The following is a 12,683-nucleotide window of genomic DNA, read 5'->3' as shown; positions in this document are numbered from 1 at the left end:
ACAGAGCAATGGATACAAGGACTGACCATCCATGATATTTAAAAGTATAGTTTCAACCATGTTTTGAGGCTATACAGTGTTTGTTTACATATATACCGCTTATAAACATTGGAGTAAAAAGCTTATTTGGGGTTCTGATGTGGTACGACAGTTGAACTAAACTCATGAGGCATGAGTTATATGAGGCATAAGTTATATTCTTCAAGAATTAATGTCATTAATTTCAGTAAAACAAAATTGGTGTAGCAACTAAGGCTGCGTTTACACAGGCAACCCAATTCTGATAAATATATTTTAACCAATCAAATCAGCTCTGAAAAATATATTTTAGTTGTATTTTCCCTTTTTTTAAACTGCATTTTTTTCCCCAATTTCATGGTATCCAAATGGTAGTTACAGTCTTGTCTCATTGCTGCAACTCCCATACGGACTCGGGAGAGGGGAAGGTCGAGAGCCGTGTGTCCTCCGAAAAACAACCCAACCAAGCCGCACTGCTTCTTGACACAATGTCCACTTAACCCGGAAGCCAGCCGCACCAATGTGGCGGAGGAAACACCGTACACCTAGCAACCGCATCAGCGTGGACTGCGCCCGGCCTGCCACAGGAGTTGCTAGTGCGCGATGGGACGATGACATCCCTGCCGGCCAAACCCTCCCCTAACCCGGACGACCCTGGGCCATTTGTGCTCCGCCCCATGGGTCTTGCGGTTGCGGCCGGCTGCGACAGCCTGGAATCAAACCCAGAATCTCTAGTGGCACAGCTAGCACTGTGATGCAGTGCCTTAGACCACTGCGCCACCCGGGAGGCCTGAAAAAGATCTTTGAAAATATCTGATGTGATTGGTTAAAAGACCAATTGGTGGCATAAAAATATCAGAATTGGGCTGCCTGTGTTAACGCACCCTATGAATTCTAGGTTTAACAAAAGGAATGGAGTCACAATGAAGGGATTTCCAGGGAATGTTCATTTATGTACAAGTAGCTAACTTTTTCCTAACATTGCTTAAGACTGCTGATTTCTGGGGAAATACATCTAAATTGGTACTGTACTCTCATAAATTAATTCACATGTGGATGTTGAACTCGAGGATAGAGACAAATCCAGGTTGTTAAAACAATCTCCATTGTACATTTTTTTTGTTTGTTAGACAAGTAGAAATTTCACAAATAATCTGACGTATCTGCTGTTAAGAAGAGCTAACAGTCCACGTGACACTGTTCACGCTCCTATCCTCAAATCTCTAAATGTTTATCTACACTATATATACAAAAGTATGTGGACACCACTTCAAATTAGTGGATTCGGCTATTTCAGCCACACCCGTTGCTGACAGGTGTATAAAATTGAGCACATAGCCCTGCAATCTCCATAGACAAACTTTGGCAGTGGAATGGCCTTACTGAAGTCAGCACCATAACTGTTTGTCGGGAGCTTTATAAAATTGGTTTCCATGGCCGAGTACCTGCACACAAGCCTAAGATCACCATGCACAATGCCAACCATCCCCTGGAGTGGTGTAAAGCTCACCGCCATTGGACTCTGGAGCAGTGGAAACGTGTTCTCAGGAGTGATGGGCTAGGCCCCTTAGTTCCAGTGAAGGGAAATCTTAACGCTACAGCATACATTCTAGATGATTCTGTGCTTCCAACTTTGTGGCAACAGTTTGGGCAAGGCCCTTTCCTGTTTCAGCATGACAATGCCCCTGTGCACAAAGCGAGGTCCATACAGAAATGGTTTGTTGAGATTAGTGTGGAAGAACTTGACTGGCCTGACCTAAACCCCATCTATCACCTTTGGGCTGACTGCGAGCCGGGCCTACTCGCCCAACATCAGTGCCCGATCTCACTAATGCTCGTGGCTGAATGGAAGCAAGTCCCCGCAGCAATATATTAATACCCATGATTTTGAAATTAGATGTTCGACGAGCAGGTGTCCACATACTTTTTGTCATGTAGTGTTTATCTAAAACAAGTGTCATTTACAATTCCCTTATCCAAACGGATCACTCATTTACCTAGCTCTTATCAAGTTGTAAACAATAATGCATGGCTAATACTGTTATTTCTATCTGAAAGGACCAGTAGGTTCGCTTGACCAGGGGTTCCCAAACTTTTTCACTCAGGCCCCCCTTCCAGCATTGGGGAACATCTGCATCCCCCCCTGCGTGCACAACATGTATATTTCTATGGGCACAAGCACTGTTCACGAGAAGCTGCTCACTCCCCTCTTGTTGGCCGAAATAAAATGTAAGGTTTAAAGTTTATTTCCTGCAATTCTACACATGTTGTCATGCCTAATGTATATTCATGTGATTTGAGTGACTCAAACATTACAACAAAATCTATGAGCTATAACCTAGCTATAAAAATAAAGAATTGCACACTCTATATATAAACTCCCAGTAATTTATTGGGTAAACCACCAACGTTTCGGCATCACTCTGCCTTCTTCAGGGTGACCCTGTTGTTTTACCCAATAAGTTACTGGGAGTTCATATATAAACTCAATTTGTATAGCTTACAGTTTATTCGCCCTTAGTCTGCACCTCTGCACTAAATATTTTTTTCAGAATATACTCCAGATCATGCTTTTTCTTAGACAAAAAAACCTAGCTTTAGCTGACACGGTCTAGTTGATCTGGACATTTGACTTTAGTTATAAATAGCTCGAGAGGAAAAGTGATGCTACCCAATTTTGAAATGTCACCCTGTGCATTCTACTTTTACAACTTTCAAGAGTAAGTTGAAAGCCAGACTTAGTAAAATAAATATATATATTTGTGTTTATATAGTTTTTTTTTCACGGCGTATTCTGAACTCGAATTAATTCCACCATCTTTACACGCTAGGAAACCATGAATGGGGGGAGGGGTTTGAGGTGGTGGCATTAATTCAAGGTCAGAATACGGCACACCGCCACACCCTCATTTAATCGTTCTCTACCCACAGAGTTCTTTTATAGTGTCTATTTTTGCTCTTCCAGTTTTCCATCCTTTTTGCAATTATTAATACTAGCAAGAGTTAAGACTTACAGACCAGTTTTCTTTCTAAGATAAAGAGTGAGACCTGAATATGTTGCCATTAATTTACCGTTTTTGTGTAGATCAATGCACGCCTAACACAATCTGTACATTTGTGTGTCGTTTTTTGAAAATACTTTGAATTGACCCTCTTAGTTACCAGTAGCTCTCGGTACCCAAAATCGTTTGAGTCTTGGTATTCAAGTGTGTACAACAGTGAAAAGCTCTAATAAACTGTGTCCACAATACAATGTAAGCATAAGGTCCACCACTGATGGTCAGTATCTCAGTGTGTACTCAGTTCACTCCACATTCACATTTCATGGCAAGACAAATAAAAAAACAACTGTTTCACACACTCGACCCAAACTGAACAAACAACAGTGTACAAATAAATTACTTGCGTGACATAATTGTATTGTCAAGGCTTTGGCTCATTCTTCTGATTGGAAAGTCACCCAAACTCACCTGTGGATGGTTGCTTCATGGATTTGAAATAGAGTACACATTTCCCAGGAGCATCAATTCATGACAGACGCCATCTTGGTTTCGGCCGACTTACATCCAAGGACGACGCAAAAAGCCTATTCACTCCATAAATAAAGGGACAACCACACTACTGTAATCTCTCCAAACCCTTCCCTGATGTCCCACATCTGTTTCCATCCAAGTTCCTTTAGATCCTATAGTCCCTCACTGTCCCTGTGTTCTGTGGGAGGAAACCCCTAGCGTACAGGGGCGTGTACAGCAGCGCTCAACCCGAGGTACTCCAGGTTCTCTACTGCAGGCAGGAAGTGACTACTGGTGGGTGTGGCCTGAGGCAGGAAGTCCTCCTGGTAGTCTGGGTTGTCCATGCGCTCGCAGACGGAGCGAGGGAGGGTACTGCGGGCCATGTTGTGGTACTCAGGGATCTCCAACACGCACGGCAGGAAGTTGAAGAACTTGACGTCCGGGTCGTACCCAGAGGAGGGCCTATTAGCCCAGGCTGGCTCAGTGGGGTCCTCATAGCTGGGGTTGAAGACGTCAGAGAGCCTGGTGTTCCCGTTCTGGTTAAGGTATTCTAGAATACAGCCAAAGGTCAAGTAAATACCCAGGCTTACATTACAGAGCAGAGATGGTGAAGTGTTACGCCCTCAATGCATATGTGTTGAACGTTAATTGAATAACTCATCATAGATAACGTTTGTACTGTACCTGGAAGAGCTGGGAAATCTTTCTCTAGAGAACCACCGTGGGTGGGGTCTGTGATGTCCTTCTCTAGAGAACCACCGTGGGTGGGATCTGTGATGTAGCGAAGGATCACACTGTTCTCTCTCATTGGATGGCCATTCTGTGTTGAGACGATTGAGACGTCAAACATCAGATGTGTGTGTGCATATGTTTGTTTGTGCGTTCTTGCGCGTGTGTGTGTGTGTGTGCGCGTGCGCTTACCCTAGAGTTGTGGTGCTGGGTGGTCTGTCTGGTGGAGAGATCCTTATAGGGGTGAAGATACTCCTCAGCATCCTCCATGTTCTCTGATGTACTGATCAGGCTACGGTAGAACATAGGTTCCGTGGGACTGGGCAGGTACATGCGATCATCCCCCTGAAATGTACATTTAGAGTAAATTAGATTAAAAGCTTGGTGTTTTATTCTTTCTTAAGTTTAAACATGACACTTCGGTCATAAATGGCTCTCATCAGCAAATTAAGTAAACATACCATCATAACTTTCAATACTTTTTATTGTCTATTGCAGAGTTTCCCAAACTCGGTCCTGCCGGGTGCAAGTTTTGTTTTTTTCCCTAGCACTACACAGCTGATTCAAATAACCAATGTATCATCAAGCTTAAATTATTTGAATTAGCTGTGTAGTGCTAGGGCAAAAACAAAAACGTGCACCCAGGGAGGACCTAACTACAATATGGGTAAATATTTCATTTTTAGATAAAATCCCATTAGGATTAAACATTTATTTTGTGATAGACACCTTTCCTGGAATGTCCCATCAAAGAAATAAGAGTTGATGCAACCATCTAATGGAATATCTAATTCTGAGGGAGTAAAGTATTTTTAAATTACCTGAATGACCAGATACCGAGATGGATCCCGGGCCATTTTGGAGAACTCTGAGATGAGCTCCCTGAACCGTGGTCTGCTCTCTGCATCGATCATCCAGCCTGAAGGTAGGTAAGACATAAAACCCCTTGATTGTGTAAACAAACATGTGTACACACTTCGGTTGAATGCGTTAAATTGTGCAAATAACTAGGTATCCCCTTTACATATCTATGCTGCACATGACTCACATTTGACCATGATCATGTAGACATCTATGGTACAGATGGGGGGCTGGGGCAGGCGCTCTCCTTTCTCCAGGACTCCAGCTATCTCAATGGCCGGGATGCCATCGTAGGGCTTGGACCCAAACGTCATCAGCTCCCACACTGTCACACCTGCATGTCATTACAGAAACACCAACAGTAGAACAAAGAGGTAGACACTTTCAGAAGCTGTAGTTGTTCAGAATTTCAGTTGGACTATTTCCACAAATATTTGTTGTACTGTTTGTCCAGTTGGACTTACCGTAGCTCCACACATCGCTCTGATGTGTATAGGTCCAGTGAAGGATGGACTCCAGTGCCATCCACTTTATGGGCACCTACAGTAGGAGGGAGGATTATTGGTCAGCCAAGTCCATTGCCCATCCTGTAACAATTCTTTATCGGAAGTTAATTGTGTTCAGGGTTATTCATTGTGAGAGAAATTCCCAAATTTTCTATGATTTGCATGACTGTTTGTATAAAAACACTAAATGTGACTACGGCAGTGATGTTAGTTGCTCCAACCTTGCCCCCATCTGCGTGGTACTCCTTCTCGTCTGCGGTGAGCAGCTTGGCCAGTCCAAAATCGGTGATCTTGAGGTGGTGAGGAGTCTTCACCAGAACGTTCCTGGCCGCCAGGTCACGGTGCACCAGGTGATGCTCCTCCAGGTAGTTCATACCCTGCAGACAACATCCAAAAGACATATGGACGTCAGACTCCTTGTGACTCAGAAGCTGTCCTGATATGGACACTGTACATATACATTGGTAGTGGATGAGATGAGGACCCCCTTACAATGTAAAGCACTTTATAATGAGAAAAAGAGTCTATCACTACAATTTGACATTGGTTTATCCAGAGGTAAGCATTTGTACTAATGTTGACACGAACACGGTCCCTTTCACCAGGCACTTTAATGTAACCTCCCAATACTTAACCTTCCATAGAGGGCTACTTTGAGTGGGACTTAACCGCTTCAGACGCCTAATTCACCGTTCTCTATAAAACACATAATTATTAGTATCTTTATAGCTACAGCCCCTCCCTGCTTTGATCCATATCTCCATAAAATCAATGAGACAATGTTGCTCTTTGAGACAGCAAGACAAGCCGTGAACAGATAGACCTCTGTGTATTCAATAATTAGCCCTCAGCAGGCTTACTGTACAAATAGACTGAAGAATAACCAGAGGCAAGGTCACAACCAAGGCTGGGAAGAGAGCTCCACTCAGGCCAGGGGTTTTGGGGGATGTGCGTGGGGGGACGGGGTTCAAAGGGGTAAAAAAGAAGTTAAGTGAATACATCAGTCCGTCAAAGAGCCATTCCTAATCACACCTGAAATACTGCGAGAGCAGAGTGAGTGTTGAAGAAAGCAAAGCTTGTTCCCGTTTGTTATAATCAATCACTGTTCGTCTACATATTGCAGACGTATCTGGTTATACAGTTGTTATAGCAGCTGGCATGGTTCTATTTGAGACTTGTCACGTTAGTCAGATCGAGATTGACTGACAAAGAACTTCTTTGACAGGCTTGCTGGTGAGTATGAGTATGGCATACTTATTTACGAAATAAGACAAAGCACCAATGTAACACAGCAAAGTCATTTCCTGTTTGCTCACCTTGGCGATTTGCACACACCAGTTAAGCAGGCACTGGGAGCCGATGTTGTCCTTGTTCTCCTTGACATAGTCCAGCAGACAGCCGTAGGGCATGATCTGGGTGATGAGCTGCACCGTGGATGTCAGGCAGATGCCCAGTAGACGACACACATGGGGGTGCTCCACGCTAGCCATGACATAGGCCTCCTGTAGACAGAAAAGATGGAGGATGTTCCAGGTCATCTTTTCAGATCTCACAATGACTGGAGAAGTGTCTAACATCTCAGAAAACACATGAAGGATATGGCAATCTGCTGGAAGGTTGCTGGGTGGCAGGTAGCCTAGCAGTTAAGATTGTTGGGCCAATAACCGAAAGGTTGCTGGTTCGAATCTCCAAGCCGACAAAGCTCTGTCAATGTGCCCTTGAGCAAGGCACTTAACCCTAATTGCTGTTGTAAGTCTCTGTGGATAAGAGTGTCTGCTAAGTGACGTAAATGTAAAAACATGCTGATAAGCCAGACTGCAAGAACGCCTGGGCTGCATTTAGAAACATCTATACAAACAGTTTGCTCACGTCTAGAATCTCCTTGTTGGCTTTTGGTGAAGTGGCCTCTCTCAACACCTTAATGGCAACAGGGATCTTCACGTTTTCTCCCTCAGGAATCCACATGCCCTGGGGAGAGAACACGTTTATGTCACCTTTTACAAACTAATGGACACACAACTCTATTCCTGGACGAGGAACACATTTTATAAAATCAGTTTGATCACTAATGATGAGTGTGATCGACTGGATTCAGACCCCGGTGTCCTGCCACAAGACTGTTTCTCAGGTCTCATGGAATGTTACTCATTCACTGTCTGAACCACCTCCATTAAAAAAGCACTGATCACTTTGCTTACCTTAAAGACAGTTCCAAAGGCCCCTGATCCCAACACTTTGATCTTCTTAAACTCAGTCTCCTTCAGAATGCGGAGCAGGGCCTGGTTGGGTGCCTCTCCACTTGGGGTCAGGGGTTCAACCAACTATGGGAGCAACAACAAAGCAAAGTGTCTTATCTACCTCCAGTGTGTCATTCATCCCTGTAAAAGTGTTGTTAACATGTTGGCCCCTGTGGTTGAATGTTGTACATGAGCGTGTCATGTCTGTGATTGAGTTTGTATGGCTGCGTTTACACCAGTGGCATCAGTTCAGTTAAACCTAGGGTATGGGAAAGTGGGTAAATTGAAGCTAATTTACTGCATTTCTACACAATTAAAAAACTCTAAAATGCTATTTGGATTAGAGCAAAAACAAAAATGACCCCAGCCATGAATTATCACCTCAATATTAAGTTTAAAGTTCTGTGGAACGGCATATACAAAGTCAACCTCTACTCAACCTCAAATACACTTGCAGTTTAACGTGAAATAAATACATAATACAGACTATCGAGTCACAAGGCCGATATCTAATGCCGACATCCATCTGCAGCACAGAGTTTCAAGTTTTGGGAAGCGATATACCATAAAATTGCACCTTTATATTAAAGGATTGCATGCATCTATAGACTAATGTAAAATAGGCTACTATTCCTAATGTGATGAGTAGATTGCGTAGTCAGCGCGCGCTGACCAAACTGCGCACTTAAAACAAACCACAGCTCATTTTTAAAAGATGCTAAATCTCTCGGAGGACCTGAGCACTAGGACCATGCCTCAGGACTACCTGGCCTGATGACTCCTTGCTGTCCCTAGCCCACCTGGCCGTGCTGCTGCTCCAGTTTCAACTGTTCTGCCTACGGCTATGGAACCCTGACCTGTTCACCGGACATGCTACCTGTCCCAGACCTGCTGTTTTCAACTCTAGAGACAGCAGGAGCGGTAGAGATACTCTAAATGATCGGCTATGAAAAGCCAACTGACATTTACTCCTGAGGTGCTGACCTGTTGCACCCTCGACAACCACTGTGATTATTATTATTTGACCCTGCTGGTCATCTATGAACATTTGAACATCTTGGCCATGTTCTGTTATAATCTCCACCCAGCACAGCCAGAAGAGGACTGGCCACCCCTCATAGCCTGGTTCCTCTCTAGGTTTCTTCCTAGGTTCTGAACTTTTTAGGGAGTTTTTCCTAGCCACCGTGTTTCTACACCTACATTCGTTGCTGTTTGAGGTTTTAGGCTGGGTTTCTGTACAGCACTTTGAGATATCAGCTGATGTAAGAAGGGCTTTATAAATACATTTGATTTAAATAACCATCTTCTGTATAGGCACGAGTAGTTATGTAGCTAATTTTGGCAAATTCTATTTACTTCCCCTAGCCTATTTAACGCGCCGTCTATGCCGACATCAATGTGAAAGTGACTGATGCATAGAACAGCTGGCTGCGAGGCTTACAAGGCTGCGCTCAAATGCCGGCATAAAACTCAAAGCAATCCAGGTACTGCCTAAACCGCTGACCGGCAAAGCAAACTGTCTGACAACATCTCTGCTCTCTGAGGGATGCGCTGCATGGTCCTAAAGCCAGCTGTTCAATACACTAAACCGCTGTTGCATTTTAATCAGGATTGGAATTATTTTAATCTTTTTTGTAGCCTACTTTTACAATTCTGATCTTTTTGTCACTAATTGGTATTTTCTTGTTAGTTTTTTTTAATTTTACCCCTTTTTCTCCCCAATTTCGTGGTATCCAATTGTTTAGTAGCTACTATCTTGTCTCATCGCTACAACTCCCATACGGGCTCGGGAGAGACGAAGGTTGAAAGTCATGCGTCCTCCGATACACAACCCAACCAAGCCGCACTGCTTCTTAACACAGCGCCATCCAACCCGGAAGACAGCCGCACCAATGTGTCGGAGGAAACACCGTGCACCTGGCAACCTTGGTTAGCGCGCACTGCGCCCGGCCCGCCACAGGAGTCGCTGGTGCGCGATGAGACAAGGATTTCCCTACCGGCCAAACCCTCCCTAACCAGGACGACGCTAGGCCAATTGTGCGTTGCCCCACGGTCGCGGCCGGTTACGACAGAGCCTGGGCGCGAACCCAGAGTCTCTGGTGGCACAGCTGACTAATTGGTCTTTTGACCAATCAAATACAGCTCTGAAAAATAACTGATGTGATTGGTCCAAAAAATTATTAGTGGAAAAAAGATCATAATTGGGCTGCATGTGTGACTGTGAACGCAGCCTATATGCGCATGTCTAATGCATGTCCAAATATACAGTTTGTGTCCTTCCTGTGTCTGTTACCTCTCTCTCCTGCAGCAGACGGCGCAGTGTCCTCTTCCTGACGAGGTGGCGTCTGCGGAGCAGCACAAAAACACCCAGGGCGAGGACCACAAACACTAGGAGGCCTCCCACCACTCTGGCCACCACCACCGACGCAACGTGACCACTGGGAGAGTAGCAACAACACAGGGGTGAGTTTCCTGATAGATTCTTAATACCACTAAGATAATCTAAGATCAAACACTTTGTAACAACTGCTAATGTAAAAAGGGCTTTAAATACATTTGATTGATCTTTCATCTATTGCCTATACGGGACTAAATGGTTATATACTGTAAACTATATATATATTTTTGGGGAAAATCACCCAAGATAACTTCTCTTAATTTACTTGATCAGTACTACTTTCACCATGATACAGTTTCATGTTAGTCTGATGCCAGATCCATTTGTGCGGTCTTGCTAAGAATGCCCCTCTCCCCACAAGTATGATTACTACATCTGAGGGTTTAGAGCTTAAGGTAGTCACCTCATACAAGTACTTGGGAGAATAGCTAGACGGTACACTGTCCTTCTCTCAGAACATATCAAAGCTGCAGGCTAAAGTTAAATCTAGACTTGGTTCCCTTGATTGTAATCGCTCCTCTTTCACCCCAGCTGTCAAACTAACCCTGATTCAGATGACCATGCTAGATTACGGAGACATAATTTATAGATCGGCAGGTAAAGGTGCTCTGGAGCGGTTAGATGTTCTTTACCATTCGGCCATCAGATTTGCCACCAATGCTCCTTATAGGACACATCACTGCACTCTATACTCCTCTGTAAAATGGTCATCTCTGTATACCCGTCGCAAGACCCACTGGTTGATATTTATCTATATAAAACCCTCTTAGGCCTCACTCCCCCCTCGCTGAGATACAGCTGAAGTCGGAAGTTTATATACACTTAGGTTGGAGTCATTAAGATGCGTTTTTCAACCACTCCGCAAATTTCTTGTTAACAAACTATAGTTTTGGCAAGTCGGTTAGGACATCTACTTTGTGCATGACACAAGTAATTTTTCCAACAATTGTTTACAGGCAGATTATTTCACTTATAATTCACTGTATCACAATTCCAGTGGGTCAGAAGTTTACATACACGGAGTTGACTGTGCCTTTAAACAGCTTGGAAAATTCCAGAAAACGATGTCATGGCTTTAGAAGCTTCTGATAGGCTAATTGACATAATTTGAGTCAATTGGAGGTGTACCTGTGGATGTATTTCAAGGCCTACCTTCAAACTCGGTGCCTCTTTGCTTGACATCATGGAAAAGCAAAGGAAATCAGCCAAGACCTCAGAAGAAAAAATTGTAGACCTCCACAAGTCTGGTTCATCCTTGGGGGCAATTTCAAAACCCTTGTACAACGTTCATCTGTACAGACAATAGTATGCAAGCATAAATACCATGGGACCACGCAGCCGTCATACAGCTCAGGAAGGAGACGCGTTCTGTCTCCTAGAGATGAACGTACTTTGGTGCAAAAAGTGCAAATAAATCCCAGAACAACAGAAAAGGAGCTTGTGAAGATGCTGCTGGAGGAAATGGGTACAAAATTATCTATATCCACAGTAAAACAAGTCCTATATCGACATAACCTGAAAGTCCGCTCAGCAAGGAAGAAGCCACTGCTCCAAAACCGCCATAAAAAAGCTAGGCTACGGTTTGCAACTGCACATGGGGACAAATATTGTACTTTTTGGAGAAATGTTCTCTGGTCTGATGAAACAAACAGAACTGTTTGGCCATAATGACCATCGTTATGTTTGGAGGGAAAAGCGGGAGGCTTGCAAGCCGAAGAACACCATCCCAACCGTGAAGCACAGGGGTGGCAGCATCATGTTGTGGGGGGGCTTTGCTGCAGGAGGGACTGGTGCACTTCACAAAATAGATGGCATCATGAGAAAGGAAAATGATGTGGATATATTGTAGCAACATCTGAAGACATTAGTCAGAAAGTTCAAGCTTGGTCGCAAATGGGTCTTCCAAATGGACAATGACCACATGCATACTTCCAAAGTTGTGGCAAAATGGCTTAAGGACAACAAAGTCAAGGTTTTGGAGTGGCCATCACAAAGCCCTGACCTCAATCCTATAGAAAATTGTGGGCAGATCTGATAAAGCTTGTGCGAGCAAGAAGGCCTACAAACCTGACTCAGTTACACCAGCTCTGTCAGGAGGAATGGGCCAAAATTCACCCAACTTATTGTGGGAAGCTTGTGGAAGGCTACCCAAAACATTTGACCCAAGTTAAACAATTTAAAAGCAATGCTACCAAATACTAATTGAGTGCATGTAAACTTCTGACCCACTGGGAATGTGATGAAAGAAATAAAAGCTGAAATAAATCACTCCTATTATTCTGACATTTCACATTCTTAAAATACAGTGGGTGTTCCTAACTGACCTAAAAGGGAATTTTTAATAGGATTAAATGTCAGGAATTGTGAAACTGAGTTGAAATGTATTTGGCTAAGGTGTATGTAAACTTCCGACTTCAACTGT

The 12,683-nt window shown here is 43.8% G+C and overlaps 1 protein-coding gene across 3 annotated transcripts in view; it reads right to left on the bottom strand.

Annotated features, from left to right (window-relative positions):
* Nucleotides 1–950: 950 nt before the first annotated feature.
* LOC110489727 (melanoma receptor tyrosine-protein kinase) overlaps nt 951–12,683 on the bottom strand; it is a 51,428-nt gene continuing 39,695 nt past the window's right edge. For all 3 annotated transcript variants that reach the window (XM_021562519.3, XM_090199419.1, XM_090199420.1), the window contains 11 exons: nt 10,157–10,301; nt 7,825–7,947; nt 7,496–7,594; nt 6,943–7,128; nt 5,848–6,003; nt 5,585–5,660; nt 5,308–5,454; nt 5,081–5,178; nt 4,452–4,604; nt 4,215–4,350; nt 951–4,080 (listed from right to left, as the gene is read on the bottom strand). In XM_021562519.3, the coding sequence (XP_021418194.2) occupies nt 3,746–4,080; nt 4,215–4,350; nt 4,452–4,604; nt 5,081–5,178; nt 5,308–5,454; nt 5,585–5,660; nt 5,848–6,003; nt 6,943–7,128; nt 7,496–7,594; nt 7,825–7,947; nt 10,157–10,301 (1,654 nt within the window). In that variant the 3' untranslated portion in view covers nt 951–3,745. The remainder of the gene's footprint in view (nt 4,081–4,214; nt 4,351–4,451; nt 4,605–5,080; nt 5,179–5,307; nt 5,455–5,584; nt 5,661–5,847; nt 6,004–6,942; nt 7,129–7,495; nt 7,595–7,824; nt 7,948–10,156; nt 10,302–12,683) is intronic.

The sequence above is a fragment of the Oncorhynchus mykiss genome, chromosome 15 (genome assembly GCF_057628025.1).
Source record: "Oncorhynchus mykiss isolate SJ-2025 chromosome 15, ASM5762802v1, whole genome shotgun sequence".
In the NCBI taxonomy this organism is placed as follows: Eukaryota; Metazoa; Chordata; class Actinopteri; order Salmoniformes; family Salmonidae; genus Oncorhynchus; species Oncorhynchus mykiss.
The sequence above is the reverse complement of the archived record's forward strand: the minus strand, read 5'-3'. Positions and strand labels throughout refer to the sequence as shown.